General features: G+C 30.8%; 1 protein-coding gene across 1 annotated transcript in view; it reads left to right on the forward strand.

The window, feature by feature from the left end:
- PHIP (PHIP subunit of CUL4-Ring ligase complex) overlaps positions 1–21,290 on the forward strand; it is a 173,548-nt gene that overhangs the window by 122,734 nt on the left and 29,524 nt on the right. Inside the window, 5 exon segments of the mRNA XM_074310460.1 lie at positions 6,927–7,067; positions 9,350–9,426; positions 11,103–11,334; positions 17,036–17,155; positions 20,505–20,612. Of these exon segments, the coding sequence (XP_074166561.1) occupies positions 6,927–7,067; positions 9,350–9,426; positions 11,103–11,334; positions 17,036–17,155; positions 20,505–20,612 (678 nt within the window).

Raw genomic sequence — 21,290 nt, forward strand, 5'->3', positions numbered from 1 at the left:
AATATTTTTTAGTTTCACAGAGAGTAATTTATTATACAAAAACCATGATTTAATTTCTTGAAATATATTCATAATTTAGTATATGTAATTATGTTTGATTTGAGTCATATTAAAAATAATAGCTTTTTATTTTTCAAAATACATGCAAAGATAGTTTCAGTTACCTTTGTAAAACCTTATGTTCAAAATTTTTCTCCATCCTTTCCCACCTCCCCCCTTCCCAAACAACAAATAATCCAATATAGTTTAAACATGTGCATTTCTTCTAAACATTTTCCACATTTATCATGCTGTGCAAGAAAAATCAGATCAAAAGGAAAAAAATTGGATATAAAAAGAAAAAAACAAGCAAAGCAAAAACAAAAAGATGAAAATTCTATGCTATGATCCACATAGTACTCTCTTTGGATGAAGATGGCTCCATCACAAGTCTTTTAGAATTGCCTTGAATCACCTCATTGTTGAAGAACCAAGTACATCATAGTCATCACATAATCTTGCTGTTGCTGTGTACAATGTTCTCTTGGTTCTACTCACTTCACTCAGTAGTATCAGTTTAAGTAAGTCTCTCCAGGCCTTTCTGAAATCATCCTGCTGATTGTTTACTTACAGTTATATTCCATAACATTCATATACCATAACTTATTCAGAATTCTCCAAATGATGTGCATCCACTCAGTTTCCAGTTCCTTGCCACTACAAAAAGGCAAATGTGCAAATGTTTTTTGCACATGTGGCTTCTTTTGTTTTTATTATGATCTTTTTTGGATACAATCTCAGTAGAGACACTGCTGGATCAAAGGATATGCACAGTTTGATAGCCTTTTGTGAATAGTTCCAAATTGTTCTTAAGAATAGTTGAATCACAACTCCACCAACAATGCATTAGTGTCCCAGCTATCCCCTCCATTTTTCATTATCTTTTCCTGTCATCTTAGTCTGAAAAGTGTGAGGTGTTACCTCAGAGTTGCCTTAATTTTCATTTTTCTAGTAAATAGTGAAATAGAGCATTTTCTCATATTACTAGAAATGGCTTTAATTTCTTAATCTGAAAATTGTCTATTCATATCCTTTGACTATCAACTGGAGAATGGCTTGTATTCTCATAAATTTGAGTCAATTCTTTATATATAATAGAAATGAGGCTTTGAGTCTAAACATCTTCATTCAGCTCAGCTTCATATGACATGGAAGAAAGGCCTTTCTCTGACATGTTCAGTCTTATCTAGATACTTCAAGCAATTTTTCTTAACTGATGATGAAAATTGAGCACAATATAACACACTTGGTCTAGCTATTGTAGATTACAGAGTAGTACTTGACATATTTTTCTTATTATACCTTTTATCATGTAGCCAAAGATTACATTATCTTTTTTTAGCTAATTATGATTTTTTAGCTAGTATGACATCATACTGCTAATTCATACTAAATGTGTAGTTTACTAAGCCCCCAGATCATTTCCAAGCAAAGTGCTATTTTATTATATTTCCTCCATTCTGTACTGTGGGGTTTTTTTTGTTTGTTTGTTTGTTTGTTTTTTGTTTTTTTTTTGTTTTTTGTTTTTTGTTTTTTTTTTAAGCAATAGCCAAATGTAAATCTACATTTATCTGTTTTGGATTTGATCTCATTCAATTCACTCCAGGCTTTTGACATCTTTTTAGATTTTGATTGTGTCACCAAATGTGTTATGTGTCTTCCTATGTTGTGCATATTTAATGAATACACTATTTGTATCTAATTTATTTATAAAAAGTATTATCAACATAGGCCTATCAAAAACATCATACAATGCACTTGAGATGGTTCTCCAATTTAATGTTGAACTACTGATGACTCTCAAATCTAGCCATTCAGTAACTGATTCCGAATTCATAAAACTATATTATAGTCTGCTCCAAATCTTTGCATCTTCTCCAAGAATGCTATGCAATATTTTTATCAAAAGTTTTGTTATTGGATAGGTCAGCTAGTTGGTGAGGTGATAGAGCACCAATCCTGAAGTCAGAAGAACCTGAGTTCAAATTTGGCCTAGACAGGGCCTTCCTAGCTGTGTGGCCCTGGGCAAGTCACTTAACCCCAATTGTCCCGGTAAAAACAAAAACAAAACTTTATTTATTTATTACCATCTAGGCAAATTCTCTTGTTTGATAGAGTGTTTCAGCAGGTAAACAAATGTCTAACATTTGAAGTCTCCTGTTACTTTTATATCACATCTTTGTGCAAGGTTTATGGAGGTTTTTGGGGGGTGGGGAGGCTTTTTTCTTTTTTTGGCTATTTATACTATTTGCCAATGCCATTCTTCTGTTTCTCCCTCTTAATGCTTTAAGTACTCTTCCATAATATTTCTTCTATGATATCTGATTTTCTCAGTATTCATTCTCATACTTCTTAATAATCATGTTTCTTTTTTGGCTGCTATATACACTGATAACTCCTTGAACCTGGGTACTACATCTTTCAAATAATATTAAGAAAAAATGTTTTATACTATGTTTATATTTATTTCTAGTGCATTTCATCTTCATGCTATCCTTTTGAATCCTGATCTTTTTGGTGTCATCTACAAATCTAATGATATCCCATCTATGCCTTTATCTAAATTATTGACCAAAAATGTTTAGTAACATAGGTTACTTGGCTAGCCAAACATAGATCCCTTAGGATATTTTCTATTCAAATGATTCCTGCTTTTCTTCCTTGGAGTTGATTAACTTTGCTTCTGAAGAATTTCATCCTTGAGCATTTCTCCATTCCTCGTGTACTTAAAACTTCTTCCATAGAATTTTAATCTATAGGAGCCTATCATATATCATATATATCTCATCCCTCAAGTTAAGCTTAAACTGATATATCAATTTCCTTACCTGAGATACCTTTACACACACACACACACACACACACACACACACACACACACACACACGATTCTACTTTCCTGATCCCAGACTTTTTACCAATCTTTCTTCATTTAAATAAACTTCTATTTTCCTCTTCCTTATCCCCAAACTATTCTCTGCTTTGCTTTATTGTATTAGAATATCTCTTCCTCCTTCATTTTGTTGTTTAATCTTTAGGCCTTTGTGCATAGGTTAGTTTTAAGCCAGTTTAGTTGGCCTTTTTCTTGAAAAGTTTCTTTGCTGGTATTCTTCCTTTATTTTAGCTACTTTCTATAATACATATGTAGTTTAGTGGGTATGCATAAGTAATCTCCCTCTCCAGTCATTTTAAAATAAAGGTCTTTTGATAAGATTTGTGAGACACCTAGCAAATATATTGTTAGCAGCTTTTTAAAAAAATATTGCTATGTGGCCAGAAATCTGTTTTTTTAAGGTGTTACTTGGAAGTCCAAATACACCATCCTTTGAAACTCTACTTAGCAGTCCATTTGCTCTCCAGATTACTTGTTTCTCCTTTGGTCTTCAATTTCTTGGCCCCGGATTTCATATTTGTCGGTATATTTTAGATTCCTTCTGACAATATCCATATATATATTTACATTTTTTTTTACTAAGCATTATAACTGGATAATTTTCATTTATTTTTATAAATCTTGGAAGATTCCCTGTTAAGTCTTGGATTTATAGCAAGGAAAGTCAGCATTATCTCTCTTGTTATGAGGTTAATACATAGCTACTACCTCTGTCAATAACCCTGCATAGGAATTCATCAGGAACTGTCACTGTTTTTTTTCCATACCAGATTCTTTCATCTGATAGTTTCTGCAATTCTAATATATCATTCTTTGGAGAACATAAAATTGCCTTCATGGAGTAAACCAGTCATACAAAATGAAGTTGAATCTTGTCATTTACTTGACTGATTTTTGCTAAGAAGAATGAGTAGTTGATCCTGTAGATTAGATAAATAAATGAGAATTGCAGAACTAATTAAATTAAAGATAGTGAGATATAAATTGGAGCCCAAGTATCAGAGTTCATCTTTTACTCTTATTTTATAGAGATATTGTCTCTCTTGCCTCTGTTTCCTTATATCTAAAATAAGAGATTTTTAACGAGGTGATCTTGAAAGTTTTTCATGTTCTTTAATGTGTGAGCCAATAAGTGTTCAGTATTTTGGGGACTACTATGTAATGAAGAGGCCTTTATATTTTATCAGTAAGAAGTCATTTAGGATTTGTTTCTACCAGTTATGCAAATTAAGAAAGAAACAAGGAACTTAAGTACTTTCAATTTACCTTTGGGAAGATGGACTTTGGAAAACTTTTTTTTTTTTTTTTTTTTTTTGGTAATAAACGAGCTGCCCCGCCCCTGCCCCCCCCCCCCGCCCCCACTATCTAAGATTATATCTGGTTTAGAGAGGTAAATAAAGATGATTCAAATAATGGAAAATAGTTGATAATATTCTTTGATCACTTATATAAATCAAAACATACCTATTTTTCCTAATCTTTAAATTTTATAATACTATTAAGCCTTAGTTATTTTACGGGAAGTATAGTAGACTGCTCAGGGCATTGTTTCTTTGAAATTATGCAATTGACCTTTTTTCTGTTTCAATCATATAGAAAATTGTGTGGTTAAGAAGTAGGAGATGTCCATTAGTGTCCCAGATTTAAATCTTGACAAATGCTTTACCGGTGAGATGCTTTTTGTTTGAGAATTGATAGGCAGGTCTTTTATTCTTCCTTTTTCAGAATTGCAGTTTTCTTGGGGGAGGAATTTTAAACACACTGATTTTCACAAAGTTGATGACATTTTCGCTACATTATGATTTTGTATAAAACAATTTTTTTTTAAATCTTACTGTTAATCTATCAAGAAAATGTGGCATTTAGAAAAGAGCAATCAGTTATTTTGGTATTTCACTCTTTAAAAATAAAAACATTTAAAAAATCTTATAAAACATGGAAATATTTTTAATATGAAATACAGAAATGTAAAGTGTTTAAATTTCTGACTGCATAGTACTTTTCAGGACAATAATCTGAAATATGAAATATTTTTTATGTGGTAGTAAGAGCAAATGATTTACTGTTATTTGTGCTATATTTTATGGCGATTGACAAATAGCATTTTTTTTTTAAACGTGTTTTGCTCTGTGAATCTGTGGTATTTTTAAGTGTTGTAAAAATGGATAAAGTGACTAACATACATTAGAGATTTAGAAAAAGATTAGTTGGTGTGCAGTGGTGCTGATTTTCATGAAGTGACCTCAATTCCAAATTGAATTTCAACCAGTTTCAATTAGAATTGTAACTTCTTGGAATAATAATCTGATTCTTTCATTTTTTTCTGTTTATTTGTCTTTAAGTTAGATAACTTGTTCAGTTTTTGTTGTTGTTACCAATATAAAACAGTTATTGAATTGACCATAAATACATGCTATTTTCTGTAAACCATCACAAAACAACTTTACATTTATGATGCTCAGAAGAAATTGGATCTTCTGGTTAGTTTAATTTTCTTTTTAAATTGTGTATTACAAACCTTTAATCTTTTTTGAATATCTTATTTAATAGTTGTACACATTGCCATTTGGTACCTAAACACATTGAACAAGATTTAGTTAAGCTTGTTACTAAGGATCAAACAACCTGGGAATAATATTAAGTCAGAAGAAAAATGTTCGGAAAGAAATAAACATTGATAAAAAATGTAAATTGTTATAGGCCACCAGGACTAAGTGCGGCATGTACAATGAATGTGTTCTGTGTGATTTCAGAGAATATAATTACTATACTCAATTGGTAATGCTATACTCAATTGATAGAAGTTATAAGGATACATAATTCAAATGGAAAGAAGTATTTTAAAAATCACTTTATAAGTGAATTTTTAAAATTCTTTTATTATTTATTTATTTATTTTATAGCAAAATAGAATCAATTGCCATTTAAGGTAACTAAATTTTTTACTGAAAAGTCCCAAATGGAATCCAAGCCAAATCTATTTGTGCATATTCCTCTGGGATTGCTAATAGTGTGTCTTGCATTTTTTTTAATTATGAAGATCAGCCACAGTTAGCAATTCTAAAGAAACATGATGTTACTTCGTGGGACTTTCCCCCCCCCCCCAATTTTCCAAGATGGCATACCAATGATCATCTATACAGAAAAAAATCCCCCCCCAAAAAAATTTGAGGGGACCTTACAAATCATGTTCAGCTTGTTTATGAACAGATATTTCTTTTACCACATTTCTGTCCCTCTTCTGCAAAAAAATTTCACTTTTTTTCTTTTTTGCCATGGACCTTAGCAATCCAGTAAATCTGACAGACCATTTCTCTGAATATTTATGCATAAAGTAAAATGAAATACTAGCATTACAAAGGAAACTAATTATGTTGAATTTGAAATACACATATTAAAATCACAGACCCTTCCCTATTGCAAGTCTCTGCTTTGAATACACAGTAACGAAGAATCCAATATTAATAGGTATTCCAGTATTCCTATTCCAAAAGTCCATTGTACTTTTGGACAGCTCGAAGTATGTTAGGAAGTTTTTCCTTGTATCCAGTTAAAAGATTTCCCATCTATATCTTGTAGGAAGTACTAATTGATGAACCTAAAAATCTAGAAAATTGTGCTTTGATTTATTGTATATTTCCTTGGGCTACTTACTTCATGCTCTACTGGTTAGTTGCTTTTAATGTTTGTAGAATTTTATTACCTGTAGGAGGCCTCCCTACTTTGAACAATTGAAGTCATTTACATAAAAGAAAACAGCTTATTTCTTAAGTGGTTGTCAGAATCTTCAAAAACAAATCATGTAAAATCATGGCTGTTATCTGTTATGTTTGGTCTTTAATACATGTATTTCCATGTATATTGTCTTTTCGCTTAGTGCAACAATAGAAATCCTGTAACTAAAAACCAACATATTTACAAATCTATAATTCGTAATATATATTCAGCTAATATTTTGATTAAATTAGCTTTTTTTTTTTTTTTTTTCTTAAAGAATCATACTCATGATCATTTACTTGACTCTGGAGATTCAAGAAAGCAACAAACTAATCAGCATAACTACCGTACAAGATCTGCCTTGGAAGAAACAGCAAGACCCTCAGAAGAGTTAGAAAATGGCAATAGTTCTTCAGATGTAAGATCACAGATCCATATACTAATATGAATTGATTACTCTATAACAGTTTATTGTTCCTATGTTGAATACAGGTGTGTTTTTAGTGCTTGAAGCATTAAATATAGATAGATTTGTAATTTTTTAAAAATTTGATTTGCTATAATTTGTTGCATTTCATTAAAAGAACAGGAAAAGAAATAAATTCAAAAAAGAAAAATATTAATAGACACTATTTCAAAGAAAACATTTAATACAGAGATTTGTTTTCAGGTTTTTGTAGGAATTCTGGAAAATTATTTGAACTGTAGACAACCAAGTCTAGTCGTTAGATTACGCGTATTCTGATCAATTATAATTATAGTTGAAAGGGAAACAAAATTTTTAAAAATCACATTTGCCTGGATTACTTTAGAATCTACATTTAAAAATTGAAAATTACTTAGTACTTTGTTTACAAATTAACTTTGTTGGCAAGACTACACTGTAATAATTTTGTTGCTTTTAAAAAAACAGATATTTATGATTTTTTCACCCAGATGACAAGAAAAGGTTTGCCTTTAAGTTTAAAGAAAATAGATACTTTTTTTTCTCCTCTTACCCACTACATTCCAAACACAATAGTGGCATATGTTCACAAGCTGATTAACAAATTATTGCAGTAATCTGTTCTATGGACACTTTTGTTCTAAGCCACTTGTACGAGTTAAAGTATATTATATATTGCCTCAATGAGCTAGAAAAGGAAAATGGCAAACCAGTCCAGTATCTCTGCCAAGAAAACCCCAAATGGAGTCAGAAAGTCAGAGATGACTGAAACAACTCAACAACAAGCATAAAATTCTAATCAGAAAGATACAAACACCACATCCGTATTCTGAATGATTATTTGTTAAGGAAATCTTAGTCACCAAAGTGGGTTTATATGCTCCAATTCATACCTATTAAAAGAGCTTGTTCATTCTGAAGATATAGCTGAAACTAAATATTGATTCTGCTTATCGCCATTATGGAGAAGTCTAATGCATGCAAAATAATTCTTCATTTAAAATGAGGCTAAAGTGAACACACAAATCAAGCAGCACATTCTTCATTTCCATTCTATGTGATGAAACATTTGTATTGTATTAAAAATTATTATTCCCATGTTTTTAAAACTTTTTGACGGCCTTTGTATAAAGTTTATTGTATTTGAAAAGACATTAAGATGATATAATTTAATAATTTGTTTAATCTTGCATACTGGAATGAGGATCATCATTTTTGAAAATTTTTTTTCTTATTCTAAATAATATAAACTAAAACATTATAACAATTTATTTTACTGATATTCTATTCATATTCTAAGATAAAGGAATGATTTTTATTTTATATATACATAAAATTACATATACACACATAATTTAGATTTTAACCTAGGAGTAAGAAAAAATAGTGTCCCTGATTTATATCAGTGAATAAATTATTAAAATATACTCTAGTGATTGGTCAAGGAACAGATTTCAATTTAATGTCCCTTATACAGAAGACTGTGACAGAACTGCTTTAAGCTTACCTGGCACACATCCATTAAGGAATAAGGATGAAAGAAAGAACGTGCTATTGATTGATATAATTTAAATGATGCCTTAAGATCTTAAAACCATAGCAATTCAGTACTTTATAATGTATGAAAAAATTATGATTCTAAATAAAAAAATTCTAAAACAAAAAAAAATAGAATTATTTTGATCCTAATTCTGAAAATGAAGTATTAGTTTTCTGCATTTCTCACTCATTAAAATTTCCATTATTTTGAATTCTAAATGTTAAGCCAAGATTTTTTTCAGGTTTTTAATTATATTTTTGTGTAGCAGCTAAGTTTTAGCTGCTACAGGTATATTTTATACTTTTTATTTTATCTAGTGAAATTGTTCAGTAGTATCAGTAGAATAAATTGAGTTATAACCCTTTTTTAGGTCCTTTCACCAGACCATGAAAAGTGAAAATTGCATTCAGTAGTTGACTACATAATGATAATTATGTATAATGATAAAGATTTTATCTAAAATAAGTTTGATGCATTTTTATACATCTTTAAAGTTCTTTGAATATAATAATATCAGGAATACTGTCTTTATATCTCTGAATTTTAAATTGACAAATTTGTTTATTATGAGAATAAAATCTGTATTTTTTTATCAAATACTAATAATAGATTGTGTAATAAAAGTTCTCTAATGTTAATAATCTCTCCAGATTTTACCAATAATTTTTGTAAAGATGTACAATAAAGATATTTTCTAAATCTCTTAAATTTTTAGGAAGGTGAAATAGTTGCTGTCAGTGGTGGAACATCAGAAGATGAAGAGAGAGCATGGCACAGTGATGGCAGTTCAAGGTAAATGACTGAGTTCTTATTTTATAAAGCTCTAGCTTTACTGTGTTACTGGAACTTTGATGGGAAGGGACACATGATAAAATGATGGAAAGGTAAAAAATACTGAAAAGAAAAAAATCAGGTAAAGGGGGGATGAGGGTTAATTTTATTAGGTAGGGAACGCAAGATAGAAATTTATTTCATCTTAAGTAATTGGGGTGAGGGGGTAAAAGAGGACTGGCAATAAGGTTGTGGGGGAAAAAAACTTTAAGGAAGAAAAATTAAAAGAGAATAATAAAAATGCACAGAAGAGAATAGAAAGCCCAAAGTTACTCAGTATATTTTATTTAGAAATTTGTGGTTTCATTACAATCCTATTCTATTTTGTATGTGGAATTGTTCACTTGATTTGCTATTTCGATTCAAAAGAAAAGAAAATTTTAAAATTCATATCTTTCAGTCTTGATTATTAAGATATATTTTTGTAAAAGAAGAATGTGAGGAACCCAGAGTAGAATTGAGTGAGACTCAGTGACATCAGAAACAAATGTGTTATTGTCATTGAAGACTACATTATCAACATAGAAAAAATAGATGAGGTATTCATCAAGAAAGAAACCTGACAGAGAGGGTATGATAATGAGAATGAAGACTTGAATTATTCAGATGTCTACTGTAGCTATTTCTTTACTTCAAAAAGATCAACTAATAGATTAGTTCTTGGCCTACCAGCAAGGAACACCCTTTTCTTGTTTCCTCCCCACTTTAGCTAACTGTACCATGAATATTCCCTTTGTTTCCATATCATATCTCTCAGGGTGACAGGAAATTTATGACTTTAGGAAAATCTTCAAAATTATGGAACTTTTAAACTTTCAAATCCATAAACAAGGGCAGATCCTTCTATAACTTGAGAGCAAATTTGTTATTATTTTCTTTCACTCATGGATTCCTGTATGTATATTCAATATATTAGATATATTTAATGACTCAGATATTCAGAGTGGATTTATGATCTCCATGGTCAGGCAGGTTATACCTGCCAACAATATCAGTCATAAACTATATAAGCTTGACTCTTCATATCTTTTGTTGTTCATATCCTCCTGAAAGCTCACTAATAAAAGTACCCCCCATGTATGGAGGGGAGGTCCATTTATTATTATTGGAAGAATAATACACATAACTCATGGTCTTTCTATTAGTTATCTCTGTTGTGTGACCAACATTTGCTTTCTTAAAGAAAGTTTAAAAGAAGTTTCCTTCTTTAATGACATGAATATAACACCAAATGCTATTAGAACATATTCATTATGTAAAATCTCATTGATTTCATTTTTTAATATCAGAGAGAGAAATTCTGAAGAATTGGAGACTGAAAAAGTTGTTGCTGTTAGAAAAAATGCTTTTAAATTGTGGTACTTTTTAACTAATTTAAGGGGTTTATTTTTCAGAATTTAAAAAATGTCAAATTTAAGTACTAGTAACTATGTCTTTATCATGAACTTTTCTGAAAAGAGAATTTTAGTTTTTTCTTTTTTGTACATGGGAATTGGGAATATTGGGAAAGTGCTCAGAAGTTGATGTGTTGGGAATAATTGCAATATGTGAGTGATTCTAGTAATATATTTTCTCTCATTTTTCATTCATTATTTTAATGCTTAAGATTTTGTTTTGTTTTTGGTCCATATTTGTAGTGATTATTCTAGTGATTATTCTGATTGGACAGCTGATGCAGGAATTAACCTGCAGCCACCAAAGAAAATTCCTAAACATAAACTAAAGAAAGCAGAAAGTAGTTCAGAAGATGAAGAAGAATCTGAAAAACAAAAGCAAAAGCAAATTAAAAAAGAAAGGAAAAAAGGAAATGAAGAAAAAGATGGACCAACATCACCAAAGAAAAAGAAGCCCAAAGAGAGAAAGCAAAAGGTTGGTACTATATGAAGCCTCAAAATATGTGATACTTTAATTATTTTTCTAAAAAAGTATCATTGTTTTTATAGAAGGCTTATGTTTTTTAAAATAAAATTAGTAGCTCACATTTATGAACTGCCTTAATGCAGTTCATAATTTTTGCAGAGCCCTTTACAAATAATTCTGTTGATCCTTAACCCCAACCTTGAGAGACAGGTGCTATTATGCCCTGTTTGACAAATGAGGAAATGAGGTAAGCAGAGGTTAAGTGACTTAATTTGTCACTCAGCCAGCCCAAGGCAGGATTTGAATTAATATGTTTCTTATTTCAGGTCCAGCACTATCAACTTCACCATCTAACTGCCTTTGTAAATAACTAGCATTTATAATTTGCATAGTGCAGTGCAAATGTTCTCATTTTATCCTCAAAATAACTCTGGGAGGTAGGTGTACTTATTATTCCTACTCAAAGAGTAGGAAGGCCAATTTAGCTAAAACATCAATGGCATCTAAGTATGGAGTGTCTAAGGGAAAGTAGTCAAAGTGATAATAGTGATTTGACCTGCCTGGCACATGCTGCCTCTTTTTTCTCCCTCCCTTGTGTGTGTTACTATTTGCAATTAAAACTACCTTAAAATGTCATCTCTTCCATTAGAAAGTGAGTTCCTTCAGATCAGGTATTGTCATACATTTCTGTTTTTGTGCCCAATATTCTGTACATGGAAAGTTCTTAACACATAATTCACTTATTCAATCGTATATTTTATCCATTTACTTTTTCTTATGTGTAAAGCTAGATTAAATTCTTAAGGGATTGTCAGTCTCATATGGGAGGTGTTTTAGTGTTCTAGTTCTTAATCATCAGCCAGTATTTCTACAGATAGGACTACTTGGATTATTTCATATCTAAGGAAACATTTTTTTGTTATAACTCTGTTGGATTTTTTATGGTAATGATGAACACCTTTGGTATTTTCTGATTTATGCTTCTGGCATTTTCTAATTTGTGCTTAACTCAATGTTATTGATCCCAATAGGTTTCAAATAAGATTATATCTGAAATCTATTGCAAGGAATTTTGTGATTTTGAAATAGGCATAGGAAACCTTTTGTTTAATTAGAGCCTTTAAGATGATGTTTTACCCTACTTGGTTAAATTGCTTTTTATATAGTTGACAAAAATGAGGACATTGAAATCTTAAGTATTCTCTGCATCTTTCACATAGTTATATGACGGTTAAGATGTGTATCTATGTTGAAAGCTATGCAGTACTGATTACAAAACTCTGTATGTTGCTTTTTAATAGAATCGACTAAGAATGGCAGTGTATATAGGATATTTTTGTAAAAATTTTATTTAGATTGAAAAGAATAAATGTTGATTTTGGTTTCCCTTTGAGTCTGATATTTCATTATCATTGGCATTTTCTTTTGTAGACTTGTCAGTGTCTCAGCGCTCTCAAAATTGTCATTTCCCCCTCAAATTGATTTGTATCTTTTGCCAAATTTAATTTAAATTATTTTTTCAATTGTTTCTGAGTATTTTGTAAAGCAGTATTATTAAAGCTTTTTACGTCCTCAAGTTATATTTTACATATATATTCATATTTTGAGAGTGTATTATTCTTAGCTTTTATCCACTTGACAAGTATAGCAAGTTTTTGATGACCTAAGGCAGTTTTAAGATCTTTTGATAATCTCATTTCAATCAAGTGATTTATACCAGGTAATTTTTTTCATAAAATTGTTATAATGGGTTTTTATTTCCTTTCTACATCTATTTCCTCTTCTTATCATAAATAATTCATTTCAGCATGTAAAGCTAGGACTTTTAAAGTTGCTTGCTATATTTTTTCTCATTTATTTTCTTCTAGTTTTACATTTGTGATATCGTCCTGAAGTTTCTATATAGTCTTATTTGCCTTGCTATTTCTGGGCTTTTCCTCTATCAGCATCATCCAATGACTTCTTTCTTTGAGATTAATTTAGTCTACCTCCATCTCCTCTATCTTGTCTCCTGCCAATGTACTATTGAACAGAACATGAGAAGACCACAAAGTTCTGTTGACTGAGTCTACTAAAAATTTGTTTCATAATCTAAACTGGGTCCTTATTTAGCAAAGTAATCCTTTCCTTTCTTGACTCACTATCCCTTCCATCCTATCTTCTACAGTTCCTACCCTCTCAAACTAAGAACATTGTCTTGTTTCTCTGAAAAAATTGAGATTATTTTCAGATAGTTCTCTCCTTCACATCTCACATCATCCAGATGCTTCCTAGCACTATCTTTTCCTTCACTTTTGTCTCAAATGAAGAGGTATCGTGTTTCCTTGCCAAGGCAAACAAGTTACTCTATTATATCCCATATTCTTCCATCTATTATTTATAGTCTCATTAATCTTCAACTATTCCTTATCTACTAGTTATACAGAAGGTTTTGTTGAAATTCATTTTGTAAGTTCCTTCTGATTTTATTCCACTTTCAGAAAGTAAGTCTAAGCATTTTTAAAAGAAAATTTTAAGGAAAATTCAAAGGGAATACAAAAGATGACAGAAAAGTTGTTACACAAATTTCTAGTTTTCTGAAGAGGTTGATTCTAGAAACAAACTTCTATGTGCCAAATACTAAAGCTTTGGTGATATAAAGAGACAAAATATAGTCCCTATCCTAAAAAAAAAAAACAACTCATAAGTTTCTTAAGTTAGAAACAAGTATTTACAAACTATATATGCGATAAATTGAAAATAAATAATTTAAAAGGGAAAGACATAAATTAGAGAGTTGAGAACAGCTTCTTATGGAAGATGGAATTTTACTTTAATGGAAAGCCAGGTAGTAGATGGTGTGAAGATGAGGGTAGGGGGGATGGAATTTTAAGCTTTGCCCATAGAGAAAATGCCCGGAGCTCTGAAAGGTGAGAGAGTCTTATTTGAGGAATAGCAAGAAGGCCAATGTTATTGAAGTGTATAAGGGATTAGATGGTAATATTAAATAAAATATGATGGGTTTTTTTTTAAACAGATAATTTTGTTTTTTATCCTTGAACAGCTTTCAAATTTGAACAGACTAGCCTGAACCAGATCTGATTAACAACGTTGTAATTGTAGCAAGTCATTTTGAAAATATTTGTGGATGTGTTAAACATTGATATAAGAAGAGGGTCTAATTCTTGATATGTAGTCTTTGAACTAACTTACATATCAAGTATTGTCTTCCTCCCACCCCCCATCTTTATTTACAAACTTCATATGATATTTGATTGTCATTATTGGTCAAATGCCCTTCTGAAGAAGACCCAAACTAGATCTGTGATTACACTCCAAGAATTGTTTTCAAAACCGAGAGGTTAAATGATATGCCAGAGGTGACATAGAGTATATTTCAGAGTAGGACGTGAGAACATTGAGCTTACTTTTTAAGTTAGCTCACTATATACTGTGTATGCTCTATCTCTCCAGAAAGGGCAGAATAAAAATAGTTAATGAAAAGATTAAAATTATGATAAAAAGAGACTATTAAAGTCTCACATGGCAGGTTCAAAGAACTACATTCTAGATACTGAGAACTGGCAAATGTGATTTATTAAGCACTTTACTTACTCATAGAGTAAGTCACTATGCTAAGAACTGGGTAAAAGAAAGGCAAAAACACAGAAATGATTTCAAAGATGTTACCAGGTAGCATCACAGAGTAAAAGTAAAACTATTCAGCTACTATTTTGTTTCCATCTTCTCAGCAAGAATGATCTTTATAAACTAGAAACAATAACAACTTTAAAGTAGAAATTATAGCCCATTATTGGTGAAGAGGCTCTAAAAAACACTGCATGCTTTAAAAATAGAGCTTACTTTAAGGCTAAATGAATTATTTGCTAAAATGTTGTAGATAGTTTCAATTATAATCTCAGTCACTGCTCAGAATCTTTGAAAAATTACAAAGAATACAAAAAAATGCCAGAAAAATTAAGTTGTACAAATTTCCTAGTTTCTGAAAGAGAGAGAGAGAGAGAGAGAGAGAGAGAGAGAGAGAGAGAGAGAGAGAGAGAGATTGACTGTAGAAACAAACCACAATTTTTTTTTTTAAGCTGGCAAAAGTCCAAAATAGTTTTATTAAAGTTTCTGAACATTTAAAAAAATGTATCTATCCCAAGATTCAATACTTTTCTAGGAAGATATAATGCCAAAATAACCTCATATCCTTCCTTTGATAAGCAAAAGTATATTATTCATAGATCAAAAGACTAGGTGACCATAGTATAGGTGATCTTGGGTTCTCAAAGAGTCATTCTAATTGAGTGCAAAGTATATCACAGATCTAATTAGGCTGGAAATTTTTCCACTCTGGGCCTACTGTTGTTTTAACTTGGACAAAACAATCCTATAACAGACCTCGTTGCCATTTGGCAATGTGACTTTTTAGTCACAGTAATTCTCGTGTCAATCTGAAATTTGTCATCTTTTCTCAATAGAAGAGTCCAAAGAGATATTCATATTGATGACTTTATTGATCCAAGAAATACCAGGTATTTATTCAAATAGGGAAGGAAAGAAGGATTTATTAAACATCTAGTATGTGCCAAGCACTTTACAAACATATCATTTGATCCTACAAATTAAAACTTATTTGTACAAAAATACTTAGTTATTTAAAAATGAATAAACATTTCCCTTCCCTCAAGGAAATTACAGGAGAGTGAAGGAAATAACATCTTATTATGTAATAAAAATATAAAATTCAGTGAGAGTTATAGAAGAAAGATCATGTTTGACTTGTGACTGAAGGAAATACTGAAAGGAAAGGTAAAATTAAATTGGGCTTTATATGTGAGTCTCTAATTTAAAGTCTGGAGTGAGCAAAACTGTAAGGGAAGAGTATTCCATTTGGAATAGAAAATGATAATAAAAATAAAGTTATGAAGGCAGTAAGATTTGGACCATGTTTGGCTATTGAGATAGGTAGTAAAAAATGTAGTAAAATGAAGAAATTCTGGAAAATTAGGTTAAAATTAGACTCCTTTTATCTATAAAAGCATTTTACTTATTTTAACACTTATAGTACCAAATTCCTAGAGAAAGGGAAAACAAGCAGGCATTTATTAACATGTACCAGATAATATGCTAAGTACTTTGAAAATAATTATCTTATTTAATCCTCAAATCAAACAATCAGAGAAGTTTGTGCTATTATATGGCCTGTTTCCTCTCTTCCTCTTTCCCCCCTCTCCCCAACTTTTACAGTTGAAACTGAGTTAGGCAGAGATAAAGTGATTTGCTTAGGATCACTTAATCAGTAAATGACTGAGACTAGATTTATACTCAAGTCTAAAACCTTCAATATTTTTCTTATTCCCTAAGTATTGCATCTCAGCAATATGTACCATAAATTTAGAGCAAGAAGGGATCTTGATACTTATCAATTCTGTTTTTCAGCTTTTTCTTTTTTTTATTATCACTACGGTGATTAACTTTTTCTATTAGTATTATTTCAAGGAAATCAGTTTGTAAATAATTGTGCAGTTCAAAGAAATTTGTTCTTCTAGGGGAAACTTTGCTTTATTTTAAATATCCTTATTATACAATGTTTTGTGATATAAGGGGTATACATTTTATACTGAAGGGTTTACGTTTCTATTTTCGTAAAATTTCAGTAGGTGTTTTTTGTGTAAGTACCTATTTATGGTGATTCTACTCACTTTCAAATATAAACATTCTCTAGAGATTGGCTGTTGGAGAATTGACTGAAAATGGTTTGACATTAGAAGAATGGTTGCCTTCAGTATGGATTACAGATACTGTTCCTCGAAGATGTCCATTTGTCCCACAAATGGGAGATGAGGTATGTTTCAGTTTCAGAATTGACTTTCAATTTTGTCTTTTTCTTACAGTTGAATTTTATGCCACATCCTATTAAACTTGTAATTGTACTAGAAAAGCCTTATACTGCCAGCATTTTTTATTACATTTATGTGTACATATATATAAAGAGAGATGAATGTATATATCTCTATATATTATAATACATATTTGTTCCATTGATTTCTTTGTTTAAAAACATTGCTTAAATGGAAATGTGTGAAAAGAGAAATGGAAAGCTTTTGGTAGCATTTTAAGACAAGTTTGTGAGATTTTAAATTCATTGTTTTCAGAGAGATAAGAGGCTTATGTGCCTATACTTTTTATAATTTAGTCAATATACTATGAATAGAACTTTTAATTATTGTCTATTACTGTATTTCAAGTCAAACTTATCAAATGTTTCTATAAATTCATTATGTAAAACTTTGGCTTCTTTTATTTTTAATAGTAATACTGTCATACCCCAATTTTTAGATTTTAAGATAGTATAATTCTTTTGGAATAGATTCCTGAGTGGTTATCAAAGTGGATGTGTCTTTTACAAAAAGAGACCACCTAAATTTTGGAAATATTTTCTAGTTAGAGTATTTCTTCCTTTTTGGGTCTTTGGGGTGGAAGGTGGAATGAGAAGCCTTACTATAATGTTTTCCTCCAAAAATTACATCATTTTCAAATTCAGTATATGTTTTAAGCTAATGTAAATGGGTGATACATATGTTTGAAGTATTTGTTTTCAAAATCTTAAAATTGAAGGAATACTTTATTCTTGGTAATACTCTAGGTTTGGGGAACATACTGATTTGAATTCTTATTCTTGACTAATACTCTAAAAATTCATGAATCTTAAAATGATTTCATCCTTTCTATTCAATAAAAATCAAGTCAGCAAACATTTAAGTACCTCCTGTGTACCAGACACTGTGCTGTCTTAGCTTTCAAGAACTTCACAAACTAATGAAGAAATAGTATACAAACAAGTATATACAAATAATACAAATCCAGGATATATTGAAGATAATTTCAGTTTCTTTTAGTAGATCATTTTGACAGCTAAGGTGAAGCATGGCTTAACATAAAAAGAGACTAGAGAAAAGTAAACCAGCATATAAAGATGTGTGGTGGCAAGAGTGTGGAAAAGGGGTCCTAGACATTCCAAAGGTAGAAATAACACTACTTGACAATTGATTGGATGTGGAGAGTGAGAGAATGAACAGTTAAGGATAACACCCAGGTTGTATGATTGTGTAGTTCCCTTGATAGAAAGGAAAGTTAGGAAGAAAGAAGGATTTGGGGAGGAAGATGAATGCATTTTTGGTGTATAGTTTATGGTGTCCATGTGATATCCATTTGGAAAACATGGATGTATTTATTAAATCTTTGGGAACTGATGAAATCTAATGAAATAAAATAGAGGGAGAATAGAAAATAAAGCAAAAAGAGAGCAGAGGACAAAGTGTGGTGTTTTTTTGTTTATTTGAGGGGGTTGCAAGTTTTTAAAATATATATATTATTTATTGTCAGTTTTGCAATTTCATTACTGTACAAGAAACTTCTACTGTGAAAACTTCTGTAATACACATCAGACTTCTTTCTGTTCTCCTACTTAGAATTATAATAAACCTGAATATTGGATCTTACCCAGGATCATATAGCCTGTATTTGTCCGAATTAGAACTTGATCTAGGTTTACCTGATTCTAACCATAATGCATCACTACCTTTCAGTTTTTATGTATGAGTATTTTTATCTATATCAGAATTCTTTACATTTCTAATTTGCAGTACATGTATATTCATACATGAATATATATTTATATGTTTATGTATGTATTTATGTTCAGTTAATAACTGTTGATCTTAGAAGTGATACTGTGGAAAATTGTTAGCACTAATATCTGTCTGCCCAGGTTGCATGTACCTTCGGATTCTAATGTTTATTGTGCAACAAGAAAATGATATTCGCACACATGTATTGTACCTAGATTATATTGTAACACATGTAAAATGTATGGTATTGCCTGTCGTCGGGGGGAGGGAATAGAGGGAGGGGGGGTAATTTGGAAAAATGAATACAAGGGATAATATTATAAAATATATATATATATATATATATATATATATATATATATAATAAAAAAAAAAAGAAAAAAAAAGAAAAAAAAAAAAGAAGTGATACTGTGAGTTCAGAGCAAACCTTAATGGTTAGGAAATAGGGTTTAAGTCTTACCCTTAATATTAAGGTATCTGTCCTCTTTTTTGTTGGATACTTATTACAAAATGAGTAAGTAGCATAGTTCACAGTTCAGGCAACAATGTTTTCTGACCAGCTGACCAGATAATTAGGCAAAGATGTCTTAGAACAGATTGCTGGTCTCTTTATATTCTAATTCCCCATACCTATCCTTCACCCAAAATTCCTTTTGCTATAAAAGTCATCCTTCAAGTAACCCAATTTCATAACCTTGGTATCATACTCCACTCTTTTACTTTATCCATATATCCAAATCTTGTCTAATCTTGCATTTTCAAGATATTTTCCTCTCTCCATTCTCTATAAATATTCTATTCTCTCTAGTTCATGTCATCTAAGCACTACTTGCTTAGAAAATTGCAGAAACCTTCTAATTATTGGTCTCTTTGCCACAAGGTTCTCTTTAGTCATATTGCCAAAATAATTTTCCTAAAACAAGTGTCTAACCATATCAATCCCTATCTTCACCTCTGTAAACTCCAGTAGCTCCTTTCTTACTTGTAGGATCAAATATAAAGTCCTCTTTTTATCGCATAAAACTTGTCACCTTTCAAATCATCTTATGCTTTATTCCTCTCCACAAATTCTGTGATCCAGCTACACTGGCTTAATTGCTGTTCCTGACACAGGACATTCTGTTCTATGCCTTTGCACTGGATATCCTCCATTTCTGGTGTTATTTCTCTCATCTCTGAGGCCTCATAGTTTTATGGGCTTCTTTCAAGATTCTTCTCCTGTTCCTTCTACTATCCCCTCACCTACAGGTTTCTTCTTTCCTAAGATTACTTTGCATTACTCAGTATTTATCTTACATAGATCTAGTTAATTCTTCTATTCCCTCCCTCCCTCTACCTCTCTTTGTGTCCCCATACACAATGTCTAAAACAAAAACAGTGCATACTAAAACTTTTGGACTAATTGAATACTGTGACTAGTGACAATATAACCTATTGAAATTTAATAGTTCACTCATGGAATAGTTTACTCTTTTAGCTTAAGCTTTACAGTATAATACTGGTACATTTGTGTTTTGCAATTATGACACAATTCATTTTGTTTGTGGATTTTTTTTCCCTTAGGTTTACTATTTTCGACAAGGACATGAAGCATATGTTGAAATGGCCCGAAAAAATAAAATTTATAGCATTAATCCAAAAAAACAGCCATGGCATAAAATGGAATTGCGGGTACTGTAATGTTTCTTTTATGTTGACTTTTTTTGTTTTAATTAGTTTTTTGATTCAGGCTAATTAGTCAAATGAAACCATTTATATTGTACAAATATGATTTTGTCTTTGGGAATAACTTTTTTTTTTTTGTCTTGAAACTTTAAGAGTAAATAGAACTTTTTTTTTTCTTTTGACAGTTGTTATTACATTATTTTTACCTGCAGTTAAAAAAAAATACTGTTCTAATTTATTGGCTGGTATAATTTATGTTTGATATTAGAGTTAACTTTAAACTGTTTATTCATTTTATATCTAAGAACTTTAATACTATGCAAAACAAATCTGACATTTTGATCTTAAATTCCCATAAATTTGACCCCTCCTCCCCCCCAGGCAATTGGGGTTAAATGACTTCCCCAGGGTCATACAGCTAGGAAGTATTGTGTCTGAGTTCAGATTTGAACTCAGGTCCTTCTGACTTTGAGACTAGTGCTCTATCCACTGCGCCACCTACCTGCCCCAAATTTTACTTTAAAAAAGACACTTGAGAATCAGTATGGCATATTGGATATAGTTAAAAGTTGTGATAGCTTAGTATTAAGACCCTTCTGTGACAGAGACTCAGTGACCTTTCCAAGTGACTTAACCTCTAAGTGCTCCCAAAGAATTCTGTAATTCTATAAGATAAGCAGTTGT

The sequence above is a fragment of the Sminthopsis crassicaudata genome, chromosome 4 (assembly GCF_048593235.1).
Source record: "Sminthopsis crassicaudata isolate SCR6 chromosome 4, ASM4859323v1, whole genome shotgun sequence".
Classification (NCBI taxonomy): domain Eukaryota; kingdom Metazoa; phylum Chordata; class Mammalia; order Dasyuromorphia; family Dasyuridae; genus Sminthopsis; species Sminthopsis crassicaudata.